At 36.7% G+C, this 13,870-nt stretch overlaps 1 protein-coding gene across 1 annotated transcript in view; it reads left to right on the top strand.

Moving 5' to 3' along the window:
• Nucleotides 1–13,870, top strand: part of CCDC141 (coiled-coil domain containing 141) — a 160,744-nt gene that overhangs the window by 105,099 nt on the left and 41,775 nt on the right. Inside the window, exons 12-14 of the mRNA XM_015596455.2 lie at nucleotides 8,680–8,821; nucleotides 10,489–10,608; nucleotides 12,280–12,471. Coding sequence (XP_015451941.1) covers nucleotides 8,680–8,821; nucleotides 10,489–10,608; nucleotides 12,280–12,471 — 454 coding nt within the window. The remainder of the gene's footprint in view (nucleotides 1–8,679; nucleotides 8,822–10,488; nucleotides 10,609–12,279; nucleotides 12,472–13,870) is intronic.

The following is a 13,870-nucleotide window of genomic DNA, read 5'->3' as shown; positions in this document are numbered from 1 at the left end:
TTTAGGACCTCTTTTCTTTTTTTCTTTTTTCTTTTTCTTTTTTTTGGTCAGTGTAGCTACTAATTCAGAACTCAAAGACATGCAAACAGCCAGCAAAACCCGGCCACCTTGTGAAGTATTCATTTACCTTCTCCTGTTTACTAAAATTAACTTAAGATTTATAAGTAAATTTGCTTCAGTATTGACTCGATTTCTATCCCTGCATAAGAGACTACACTATTTTTCATCCTACATTGTTGTGGTGAACTTAAGCTGTCAACATAAGAAACATCCAGATCAGTAGAGAATTTTTATGAGTTAATTTGAGCCAAATTGATGACATATGTTGAGGACCAACATCTCAAATGCTCCTGGAGAGTAACAGTTTGCAGGTTCTTTTATGTATTTGGAATTAAGGAAGGAACATAAAGAAGATTATATGAATATGGGAGAGAGCAAGGCAGGGATTGTATTGCAGATTGGTTAAGATTATGTGTTCTCTTTGAGGGTGGTTATGTCTAAGAACAAGGGGTATGAAAAGGTGTTTACACATTAGAAAGAGGGGTCTGAAAAGAGGCAGTTCAAAGGTGTGTTAACCTAGATGTATAGAAACAATGGACAGGGCTTGCTTAAGGCAAAGATAAACCTTTTACTAAAGAGTTAGGAGCCTGGGGCATGGCTACCCACCAGGACCTGCCCAGTTAGGAATTTATGATCCTGTGAGGTTACTTTCCATAGAACCCCTTTTTTGTCCACAAAGTGTATACGATACCTCATCCTGATTGAATATTTTGCTTTGGTATACCTTTAAGTGTTGTCTTTTTTGATCTAACACTTATTACTTTTCTAATGTTAATTTTTCTCATTTTTATATTTTACAGAGAAATAAAAACAGAAGTTAATAGGGATTTTGCATTCTCTTCCCCTGATTTTCATTTATGTTAGTTACCACTACTTCCTTCGGTTAATATTGTGGATAATTATGAACTTAGACACAACACGGTCTATTTATTTATTTCAAAAAAAATCTTGTTGAGCATCTTTTATAAATAAGGTACTCTCTAAGCATAGTATGATAGGCAAAGTGTCTGCCCTCATGCTGCTTATATTCTGATGAGAAGAAGCAGTCAACTAACAAATCAATAAATAAGATGCTCTTAAACAGCAATGAGTTCTATGAAAAAATATAAACACGAAACGGAATAAAGAGTGACTGTGGGGAGAAAACCATTTTAAATGGTGTAGTCAGGAAAAGACTTTTTTAGGAGAAGAAACTACTATGCGAATAGCTGGTAGATGAATGGAACAGGCAGAGTAAAGGTGTAACAGCAAAGGTGTAACAGAAAGAATAACAATGTGGCTTGAGGAAAGGGTGACAAGGGGGCTAAGTCATAAGACAGGCTCAAAGAATTAGGTGGAAGTCAGACTGTTCAAATGGTAATTAGCGATAATGGCAAACACTCATGTGCTTTCCATACATCGACAAATTTAATCCTTAAAACCTTCCTGTGATATCAGTAGTACTGTTATCATTGTCCCTGTTTTGTAAATGAGGCACAGAGAGGTTCAGTAACTTGCCCTACTACCTGTCACGTGATATGAGGAGGTAGAATACTTGAATGCAGGTCTGCACGTCTGAACTGCTGTGTTAGGTTGCTAGTTTTCTGTCTACTCCTTTTATTCAACTTTAATCAATAACAAGCAGCTTGGCCACTTAGTGAACATAGATTCTTTTTTAATTAGTGTGCTTAAAATGTACTTCATCTATCCTCTAGTCTCACCTTCCCTGAAAGTTTTTCTTTCTTTCATTTTACTTAAAAAATTATTAAATGTACATATAAACATCTTATATGATATACCAGCACCAAGCTTTAGAAACAGTCAAAGATATAGAAACCTGGCCTCGAATCTCCAATGCCTTACTAACAGTCAGTCAAGGAATGGCATCAAGGGAATGTGCTCTAGGTATGAGGAAGCCATGAGGACAGTGGGTGTTGGGGCCACCTTTTCAGAGTTGGGAGTCACATTCCCAAGCTTCTGTGATCGGGATAGGACAAGTGAAAGAGTGAGATTTGAGAGGGCAATTGTTGAATCTGATAATCTAAGATGGCTGATGGGTCTATATCCTCTAGCCAAGATGAACAGAATCAACACATGCCACACAATACTTTTTGAATTCCTTTGTATTTGCGAGCTCTGTCTCATGGCTTCACTTTTTGTTCTGTGATATTCTGAATCATTCCTTAGTTGTATGATTTGTGGCAATATCATCTCCTCATCGAAATGATGATATCGCATTATAGGGCTGAAACCATGCAGGAAACCTCTTTTATGTTCCTCATCTTGGAATTTACATAGTAGGTGATTTGATTTGAACTGTTAAGGGACATGGTATGACATTAAAAGAAAGATTCTATCATGGTAAAAATATTTTTAAAGATCTTAAGTGGAAAACACACAAAAACAATTCCCACCCTGCAACAAAACAAAACAAAAAAACAAAAATTGAAATTTTCTTTGCCTAAGAGTCATCTATGGTTGCATTTTATAGGAATTCTACCAAGCATTTAAGAACTTAAAAATAGCTGTTTAAAAAAAAAAAGTCTGATGATGCATTTGGATGGTAAATGTCAGATACTGAAATTTAGGAAATTGCAAAGTTGAGTTCTTATGACAGTGTTAACTCAGCCACTTTCCAAATATTTTCGTGTCTATATTAAGTTGTTCTTTTCAGAGGTTGAGTAAATGTCATAACTGCAATCTGGGCTTTTTAACATTGTCAAGGCTTTTGTAATTCTGAAACTCTTAGTATGGAAGGCACCCAAAGTTCACACTTTCCATTAAATCTAGGAATAACTAGCTTAGGTTTTTATAGAATATCTAGAAGTCCCTCATTACAATATGAATTCATTCATGTATAATGCTGATAATGTAACGTGAAGTAGCAAGCATCTCAGAGTAAGAGGATCTGGAACTGCAGTCTGCAGAAGAAGACTGACTAAAAGGGCAGAAGAGAAATCTGTCTTGGGTGACTAAGGAGGAGTTCTCTCAGATTAGAGAGCTTATTGAGAAAAGAACACAGAAAAGAGAGAGAGAGAAATATTAGTGGACATATTCATAAATAAAATGCTCATCGCAGTTGTGTTTCTAATAGTGCGAATCTGAAAAACACCTAAATATTCCCAGAAAATAGCTAAATGTTTTAATATTTTAAGGACAAGCACATAATGGAATATTCTAAGCCCATATCAAAATAGTGTTTTTGAGGAATATTTAAAGACTGAGAATATTTTCATGATATAATGCTAAGTGAGTAAAAGTCAGATCCAAGTTGCATATATGGCATCATACTAACTTTGAAGGGGAGGGAAAAGAAAGGACTACTAAAATAAAAACTTTTTAGAAGGAAATTTATTAAAATGTATTTTTATATTTTTGGAATGATCTCAAATGAGAATGTTTGCCTGTTTAGTCTTGCTGTGCCCTTTTTATCTGAGAATTTATATTATCAATCATGGAAAAGTTTTAGCACTTATCTCTTTAAATATCAATTTTCAGTTTTGTCTCCTCTTCTCCTATAACTTCTAGTAAAATGTTGGAGCCTCTGAGTCTGTCTTTCAGGTCTCTGAACTGTCTTCCATATTTTTCATTCCTTTAGCTCTTCGTGTTGTATTCTCAGCAAATCCCTCAGACTAATTTTCTCTTTTGTTAATTTTTCCTTTGTTTTCGTTCATTGATTTTTTTAGTTTTCATAACTATACTTTTTCATTTCTAGAATTTCTAACTCATTATTTTATATTCAATTTTGTTTTAATATCTGACTGTTTTTGTTTCAGAGTATCTTGTTCTTCTATTATGGGCTTTGGATTTTCCCTTATCTCTGATTATCTCAGACATATTTATGATAGTCATTTTCAGATTGCTTTACTTAATTTCACTTCAGATAGAGTACATTTATGTCTTGATTTTTAGTATCTTAGGATTTATTTTCCTCATGTGTTTTGAAATTTTAGATTGTACTCTCACCTGGAATTGGAGATTTTTTTGCCAAGGGGTGGGGGCAGAGGGCTTTATTTTCCTTGTTTTGTTCTTTCTTCTGTTTTCTTTTATCCTTAACAATCTTGCAATGACTTCCACATGAACTCACAGAGTCTCCAGTCCAGAACCAGTCTCCTGTTGTTTGATCAGGTTCACGTTAGCTCTTATGGAGATACAGTGGCTTTCAGAGAGGCAGCTAGAAAATCAGGTAGGGGGTGGAGTGTGGTTCCTGACCACCCTGCCGTGTCTAATTCCTTGGCCCCAGCAGCACTTGGCTATAGCATTTTCAGCTTTCTTTTACAAGAAGGGAGAACCCCATCCCTGTTACTTATTTCGGGTAGACTTCAAACTATGGTACCCTTCATGTCATCTCTGTGGCTTCATAGAAATGAAACTTGTGGCCGTCTCTGCATGCATCTGCACCAGAATCCAGGAGGAGCTCTGTAGCTTCAGCCTCACTAACTGCTTTCTATTTCTTCATTGTTATGTATATGTTAAAAATGTGTGTGTGTGTGCTATTTGTTTGGTAGGGTGTGCATATATTTGTTTAGTAGGAAGAGATTCTCGATGTGTATAATTTAAGTCAGAAAAAATTGTAAAAACATACATTTCACTTCTACAGTACAAAGGGTACTTTTTCATAGTAGAGATGAAAACTAGAGAATTACTATTGTTTCCTTTAAAATAGAGAAGATCATAAACATGAAGAGACATTGTTTAGGTCTCTGTCAAAAGAAGCAGCAAGCTAAAGATAAGATATATTTTTTTTTTCCATTTTCAAAGTATAAATTGCCCATGGACAAAAAGGAAAATATCATCAGCTGATTCCTTACAATGAGATAGAGTAAGCTGTCAAGTGCTTGCCATCTGGTTCAGCTCCTAATCCAGATGGGCTGCCAATAGTAATTTATGAAAAGTTTGAAAGCAACTTGCTGTTCTCCAGAAAGAACTATTAGAACACGTTAACATTGGGATTTGCTTCCCTCTCCCAGCCCCAATTTGTGACAGATGCAAAGATTGGGCAACTGCTTCCATACAGCAAATGAAACACTCTGTTTTTGAGCCAGAAGTCAATATGTATCAGCAATTTGGGGGGAAAAATCAATCATTTTCTTCCCCCTTCCCTCCCCTCTACTGGCTCAATGAACAAGGGAGAAAATGGTCCCATGATTGAGTTTCTAACAAATGTCTGAAGAAACCTTCATAGTCTGTCATTTCTGAGTATCTGTGATGGTTGGAAAAGTCAAAGTCAACATCAAGGACAATATGGTGAACCTCACACTCACACTACAGACAAGTACCATCTAATCCATTCTTATAGAGAAAGCCCAAAGGTCAATAAGTATTTCCAATGAAATTACAGAGCCACAGATTCTTAGGCCTAGATGTCTAGTCCACTGTGAGACCCTCTCCCACCTAATCAGGCAACACATGAGCAGTGTGACTTCAGAATCAGAACAAAATGACAAGGCATGTCTTTCAACAAGTCTTTGTTACTCATTCTTAGTTCTTGTCTCATCATTTATTTAACATGATTATGAAGTAATGGGACTCATTCCTGGATGACTGATGGAAATCTATTAATTTATTTTCAGTTCATGTAAGAATTGCTGACAGAGAGTGAGGTCATATTTTCCCTTTGATCAAACCATCTGCTTTACAAGCTCTGAGAAAATTGCCAATATGCATGCTATACATGTTTTAAAATGTTCTAGATGGTTCAAAAGAAAAGTCTGAAATCAGTGTATAAAGTTTCTAACTGAAAATGATGGCATCAAGGAGGGTTGTAACCTGTAGATTAGGTTTTCACTAAGAACGAATGGAGAGGAAGTGGCATGGGGTTGGGAGTGTGACAGATATATTCCAGTTGGGAATCAGAGAGAGGGAAGAGATTAATGCCGGAGCAGAAGGAGATGATCTAGCTGAGGACATAGAGGAAAATAGAAGCTAGCTAGAATAAGCAAGATCATAGAAAACTTCTCGTTCTGAGGAAGGATTCCAAGTCACGAGAGTGGAGAACACAGTGGACAGGCAACAACGCACAGCGGAACAAAGCAATTTAGTCTGTCTCTCTAAGGCTTTAAATAGAGGAGAGAAGTGTCAGTCCACCTAACCATAAGTGTTAAACCATCAAATAATAAATTGGGCAGTCTTTGGATGGCCTAAAACTTCTATAAATGAGCAAAGGGCAAAGTCGCCATTTTTTTGAAAACTGCTGGAAACTGTAACGAGTGCCATTTTATACAGTAACTGTGCTGTGTCCTTCTTGTTCCATAATGTCTTTTTCTCCCTTAAAAATTGATCAAAGTGTGTTTTATTTCATTTGAAAATATTCATTAATTTCCTACTTATAAAGCTATGTTCTCAGTGCTGTAGAGATACGTGAATAAAAGAATGCTGTCCTTTCCCTTAAAGAATTTATCATGTGATTGGTATTCACAAGACACAAATCACCACAACATGAGACTGACTCCCAGATCATTGAAAAATCAAAAATGAATAGTCCTTTCAAAGACAGAAAGAGAGAGAGGTCCTATTTGGTTGGTTGTGATTCATCCAAATTAAAATCGTAAGTTGCCTAAGAGCCGTGTTTTTATAGAAAGAATGATTGTTTTGGTTTTGTTTCCCTATTTTCTTTCTCTGGGCTGGTACTATGCCCCTCTAGTGGCCACTTTGAAAACTACAGACAGATTGTATTACCTAGAAGTCAGCCAGTTTCAAAAGAACATGCCAGCCAGGCTAATCCTGTTTCCATCAACTCCAGGGAAAGTGACATTTTAGAGGAAGAATAGCCCCACCCCCTTTCATGTGTTACAAAACCAGTAAAGTTATTATGAGCTGATAAAGTGTATTGATTCTGAGATCAGATGAACAGGTACAAATCCCAGCTCTGCCACTTAACTATGCCCTGGGCAAGTAACTGAGCTTTTCTGTTCCTCAGTTTGCTCGTCTGAAAAATGGAGATGACAATTATACCCAGATCATAAGGTAGTTATGAGAATTAGAAAAGAGACAAGTTAAAACATTAAAAATGGTGACTTGTCATAGAAAAGTACTCAATAATTGTTCTTTGAAAATGGTTACCCATTTACTTTTATAAACTGTTCTCTATACTGTCTTTCCACAATGCTTATTCACTTTTTTTTTATTTGTCTTTCTCATTCCAGATTTGCTTATTCTATAGAAAACTTGGAACCTATAAAAGATAGGACAACTGGGCTTTTAAGTGCCTTTTTAGCATATAATATCTCAAAGTCTAAAACCTAGTTAAAATATGATGAGTATTACCAATATACTGCCTTTATAGAATTTGTACACGTAATCATCATAAGAATTATTTCTATAACTCTCCTGATTTCTTGATTTTACTCTTCACTGTCTTCAAGTTATTAAAATACAAAACTAATTGTTTTAAGTATAATGTCTATAGAACAAACATAATGTGTCAGGAATAAGGTTTCCCTCCAATTAAACTTCTCTGAGACTCCAGTGGTACCCACAGGACACAATTGAATCCCATGCTTATTTGACTAGATTCTCGAGCTGCCTGACAAACTCTCACCTCTTTAGCAGCCTCATTGTCATTCTCGTGAAGTTACTTTAACGCTCCATCCTTTGGGATCTTGCCCTCATTTCATTACTAATTAAATTCATTTTTACAGAGTCACAAATTAATTATTTGAGGTAAAACTACTGAATTTGTACCTCATTCCAACACCTTTTTTAGCTCTTGGTGATTAAATTTAAGAGTTATCATTTTAGTCTTTATTAATATTAGAAGGAAATGACTGACAGGAAATTAAAGTTTTCGACTTCTTACCTAGTAGGAGAAGCTCTGTCTTAGGAATGGGTTGCAAAATTTTAAAGTGCTCATTTCATCAGGAATGTTCTTTTATTGTCTTGCATTGCTAGTAGGCCTAAGTTGTAAATGGTTAAGCAACTTGCTAAATCTAGCTTTAGACTGGAGCAAATGGGTTCCAACTCTAAGTTCATTTGTTGCTTTAAAGGCATTTTTATTTTATGAGCTCTCTTGTCATTTTCCTTTTCCCCATAAGGCCAGCACAGGTGAAAAATGACAGTGTGAGACTTGGTTTCTTTTTTTATGAACAAGTAGTACATTAGATTCCTAATTGTTGGCGACAACGCGGTTTTTATCTAATGAATGCAGCCTTGAGCATTCATAATTGTCGAGAATAAGGTTCTTAGAATTACACCAATATTTTACCCTATTGGATTAGTAATATTTCGTTAATTGGCAGATCCACATTTTTATTCAAAGAGCATCTTTAGATAAATGAAGCTTTTAAATAACACCCCCAGGAAAACTCTTGTCAAACACACTGTGTTTTTTCCCATAAGGTTTTCAAAATATCTTAGAGAAATATTAAAAAGTAAACCTTTAGAAAAGAAGATTAGACCTGGTTGCAAAATCCATAACTCATCTTTTCCCTCAGGACTGACTGACTTAAACAAAAGAACATAATTTGGTTTTTCTCTCTGCTGTACCATGACTATAGCTACTTAACTTCTATTACCCCAAAGCCTGAAGCGTGATGACTTTTATCAACTCAGACCTCTCATGAAAGAGCAGATCCATTTACCTTGTTCCTGGGGCTCCTATGTGGGGATGGAATGGGCTAACATTTAGCTTATTTCATCCAGCTCTCAGGTGATCGGTATCCATGAGATGATGGGATGCATTCAGAGACGAGTGGATCATCTGACCCAACAGTGTTCAGCGCACAAGGAATTTGCTCTTAAGAAACAACAATTAACGGCCTCAGTGGAGGGCTACTTACAGAAGGTAGTTTCATAAAATGCGTCCTCCTTAAGCTACTATTTAATTGAATTCATTATTTGGTGATAACTGTACGGCAACTGCAACATGTGGGCCTGGGGGGAGAACGGAGGCATGTTCCTTAGGCTTCTCTTATATCCATATTAGGTTTCGTAATTGAACAGAACAGAATTGTAATTCACTATTGCTCATCACCCATCCCTTCCCCAGGTTGCTAGCACTTGATATGTAATCCTACCTGCCACCCAACCCTGAACATGTATACACAAAGGCATTCCTCGCTTTCTGCAGAACTATATTATCTGAACCATGTGTATATTGTGACAGTGTCCTTGATTTACATGGTTCTGTGTATGGTTTCAGTATGCACAAATTTGTTAACATGGTACCATACAATACAAGGACAGCAAATGTGTCAATACCAAAAGTGATGAGTTTTATTGAACTAGGCCACTGCAAAGGACATGCTCATTCTGAATGCAAGCACACATATGAAAATCCTCTCTACAGAGTGAATACATGGTATAGGAAAATCTTATCTCCTGTTTTCAAAGAGGAATAAATTCAGGCAGCTACCATTTGAGTAAATAAAAAATTACTTACCTGTAGGCAGGACAGATAGCAAAGTACTATCTCAAGGACATTAACGTTAATGAACCTTGTTACATAGACTGGGTCTTAGATTTTCAATAATTTTTCATTTGATGCAACAGGCTTCTAAGCCTGATTTACATATGCAGAATTAGTGAACTTCACAGGAGAGATCATTAAATAGCTATGTTCTATCTAAATTGCCTCTCTACCTGTTATTGATACAGAAACTTGGGAATTTGAGCCTTGTTCTGATGCTTGAGTCCAGGGAGGCTCCAAATGTGGTGGCAGCTGTAGTGCCACGTTCCCTAGAGCTTGAGAGTCAAGCTAACTTTCTGGTGGTGGTAAACACAGTAGGAACTCAGATAGCTGTTGCTATTATCTTGCCTCCAATTCAGAGCCAATCTGATGCTGGGAAGTATGAACTCTAGTTAGAGCCCGGGAATGAAGGCAGTAACTTGAATGGAATGGAACCTTTAAAGGTCATTTATTCATTGATTCATGTGTATCAAAGGTCAAATACAGTCTTCTACATTTATCAATTAAATTGCCTAGGTGTATTCCTGTGTTTTATTACCGCATGTACAAAATTTGGTGCTGCCCCAAGGTCCCCAGCCCAAAAAATAGCAACCCTTAAGTGATCTAGTACCCATGCTCTGGACTTCTACTTCAAAATGTGCCTGTAAATTTGGCCCCATTTAACTTACAGTGAATGATTATGACTTAAATAATCAGATAAATTAATCTCTGCTGATGTGTTGGCAAGTGCATTATCCTTTCTAGGTAATGTAGATAATAAGTTCTTAAAGGACGTGGATGATTTCTTTTATCTCATTGCTGTTAAAAAAAAGAAATATCTCTAAACACATACCCTCTGTGAGTCAGTAGTATTACCTCATATAGAGAGCAGTGTTCGTAATTTAAATATAAAATTCTGAAACATTTAAAACTATTTTTAGATTAAAATTGGTGTATAAAATATAACGGGAATGTAGAGAGTAATATTTATCTTCTCTATGCATAGGCATACATATATGCAAATACATATTACTAAGGCCACCATATATTCTTTATTCCTAAAGGTGGAAATGTCAATTCAGAAAATCAGTCCAGTACTTTCCAATGCAATGGATGTTGGTTCCAGCCTTTCTGAGTCAGAGAAGATTTTAAGTAAATATTTGGAACTAGATATCCAAGCTAAGGTAAACAAAATAAGAATTGTTATTATAATTATGATTTTGTAAAGATTTCTTTATATTTAGTAGCTGTAAAACTTAATCCTAGCTCTCTTGAGGGTTGCGATTCTAAATTAATATTGTGGCAAATAATGACTTAACAACTCCTACTCTTGTGTGTATCTAAATGATTTATATTTATATGTGCATTTATTAGGGGATTCGAGCTCACTGAAACTCAACATTCAAGCCTGGTATTTAACAGTCACTTGACTCCTTTTCTTGGCCTGGAAGATGTTAGCAACTTTTTGTCTGGGGGTGGGGGGTGGGGACCAGAATGAGAGCTTCTCTAAGACTATTTGTGACTTTCTGCTAGAGTAAGTTACAAAAGAAAATTACCAGAAGCAACATGCATCGACGCAAGGTACTTGGAGGTAAATAAAAACACAATGTTTGTACATCAAAACTTCAGAGACAAAATGCCCCTCCTCTCTCTAGCACCTTCTCTAGGTCCCTCTTACCCCTTTCACATGGGACTTAGGTTCAAATATTCCTGCTAGCAACTCCAAACCTGCACTGAGTCCCAGTCTGCTTCAGCAGGTGTTTAGTAAAATGAGTCGAGTGTCCTCTGGCTCTCCCAGGTCTGCAGGCAATGGCCTTGCCTCCGCATCAGTTCTCAGCAGAAGAGCCTCCTTCACAGATACGCACCCCACCCACCCCAAATTCACAGATAAACCGATTTTTTTAAATGGGGCGCTTTTTATTTATTATTTAAAATATTTAAAATAAAATGACTGTCTGAATTCAATTACATTTTTTTATTTTAAAAATTTGAGATGGAGAAGCTCCCTCTTTTCCTTCTTCCCAGAGTGCTGTCTGGAAGCAGCACTCTTAAATGAAAATTACCTTCATTCAGCGAGTACTTGGGAAGCATATTAAACAAATGTAGGGAAGTCATCCCTTCTCGCTGCAGGTGTGAATGAAGCTTTTTTCCTTTCGTTTTTGCTTGACTCCTAGTTTGGTCTCACATGAAATTTTGCACAGTTCTTTCCTTGGCAATCGTGTATGTAATGCCTACAATACCTACTCCTCCATTTAGTCAGTGGTTAGATTTCATGTGTCAGAAATTGCACTCAAAAGAAAATATAGGAAAACTACCTTACGCAAGTCAAATACACTGACTCTTTAGGCTATTTAGACCTAATATGTAATGTTTCCCTGGCACTTGTTTAAAAACCCTTCTACATAGAGATTTAAGTAAGACTGCATAATTTTATAAATTAAAAAATGAGTACACAATTTCTATAAGCTTTCCACCTCATATATAACAAAATCAGTTTAATAACTTGTGAGCACTATTGTTAATCTCATAAAGCAATTCTAATATATAATTATTTAAGTTATTTAAAACATTTCTGTCATTTTGTTTTACCACCCTTCCTACCAAACAAATTTTCTTCTATTTGTGACAAGAAAATAGTATGCTAAATAAGAAGTGTAGCTGATGATAGTGAAAGAATTTGAGATGGTTTTTATTTTAAGATCTTTTTCTTTAATTTTGAAAGTTGTGCCTTATCGAGGAGAATCATGGTACAAGTTCAATAAATAATCATAATAGATGGATGTACAGAAGGTAATGAAATATGAATATTCATGATTCCCTGTTAGCTTCTGACCCCTTATGTTTTGCTTTTATAGGAAACATCACATGAATTAGAAGCAGCTGCAAAACTTATGAAAGAGGAAAATGAACTTGAATCTGATGAAGTAGCATCACTTTCTTCTAAAGCTAAATGGCTAGAAGAAGAATTAAGCATACTTGGCCAAAGGATCAGCTCCAGGTCACAAGTCCTTCAAACTTATGTGGCATTTCTAAAGCTATCGGAGGAGGTATGGTACCTATGTGCTAGCCTTCATCAGCAAGGTGGCCTCTGCCCATCTTCCTGCTTTCTATGGGGTTGGGAGCCCTGGTGGGTCATTCCATATCTTCCACCCCAGTGTATATGCTCACTTATAGATCCTTTATTCACCAACATACTATCCAAGGACTAAAAGAGCAAGTTGTTTTACCAAAACATAATGCAGTATGTGTGTGTAGATATATACACACAAAAAAGCAAAGTGATTGTGTTTAAACACTTTTTACTATGGCCTATAAATATTTACACTATCCTATATGTAGAACAAAATTATTTAAAATAAGTCATCTTCTAAGCCCTGGATCTCTTTGAATACCTAAGCAATTCAGGGATTCATTTAAAATACACAGAATCTGAAATTAGGGCCTTTGGGGTCCATTCTCAAATCTGTCTTGTTTGATGCTTTTTAACGAGTTACCTCAGAGAGCTTCTTCTGAGGTGCTATTTTTATGAGGTTGTACAAGACAACCTATAAAATTCTCTCTAGTAGACTAGGATTTCATCTCTCAAAGGTCCCAATGCCTTGAAGATGATGTCAGTATTATAAAAGTGCTAGAGTCCCACCTCTTTTAATTCTGGTCCCACTCAGGTGCATGCAGCTCACGATACTCCTTTCAAGGAGGCAGGTACTATTTAGTGGGAAGTAGAGCCAGCAAAATCATTCGGGGTAAACCAACCAAATAGTTAGGTAGCATGCTAGATCTCCATTTTCTCACCCCCTTCCCACTCTCCCAACACTCTCAGCGTTACCTCTCACCACCACCATCTGACCTACCCACATTGCCTCTGTCACCTCTCATTCTATAATATTCTGAATTCTCGTCCCTCAGGAGGAAGGCCATGCCCAGTCCCTGGAAACCTCAGGGAACTGTCACTGCCTCCTTTTCTACATCTTTACTTCACCTTTTTTCATTTCTGGCCCCAAACTCTCATGGTTCGGCAGAGGTATTACAACTGACAGAATTATCTTGTTGATGAACATTTTTATTCAGAACTTGAAATGGTAGGTGGAAAAGGTACAAAGAAGGTACAAAGAGTGCTTGTTTTCTGTGTCTTCATTGCTAAAAATGTACCTTCTTAGCTTCTAGTTTAGTAACTACATGTACGAGCCACTCTAGCCTCTGGGACCAGAAGCTTTGGTTTAGAGCTGAAATCTTAGCTTTGTAAACCCTGTCTCAGAAGAACCTCATGTCCTTTCAACTTCCCAGCAGAAACTTCTGTCCTTCTAATCTTGGCAGAGCTCTCAGTGTGTCACTCTCCTACCCCCTCGGGTTTTCCTTTTTCCTTCGCCACCTCCTGGTTACTCATTTGCATTCCATTCTCCGTGCCCTCAACTTCCTGCCTTCCACCCTGACTAACCCTGCCAATTC

Source organism: Pteropus alecto, unplaced genomic scaffold (genome assembly GCF_000325575.1).
Source record: "Pteropus alecto unplaced genomic scaffold, ASM32557v1 scaffold3, whole genome shotgun sequence".
NCBI lineage: Eukaryota > Metazoa > Chordata > Mammalia > Chiroptera > Pteropodidae > Pteropus > Pteropus alecto.
This window is presented reverse-complemented; position numbering and strand designations above follow the sequence as displayed.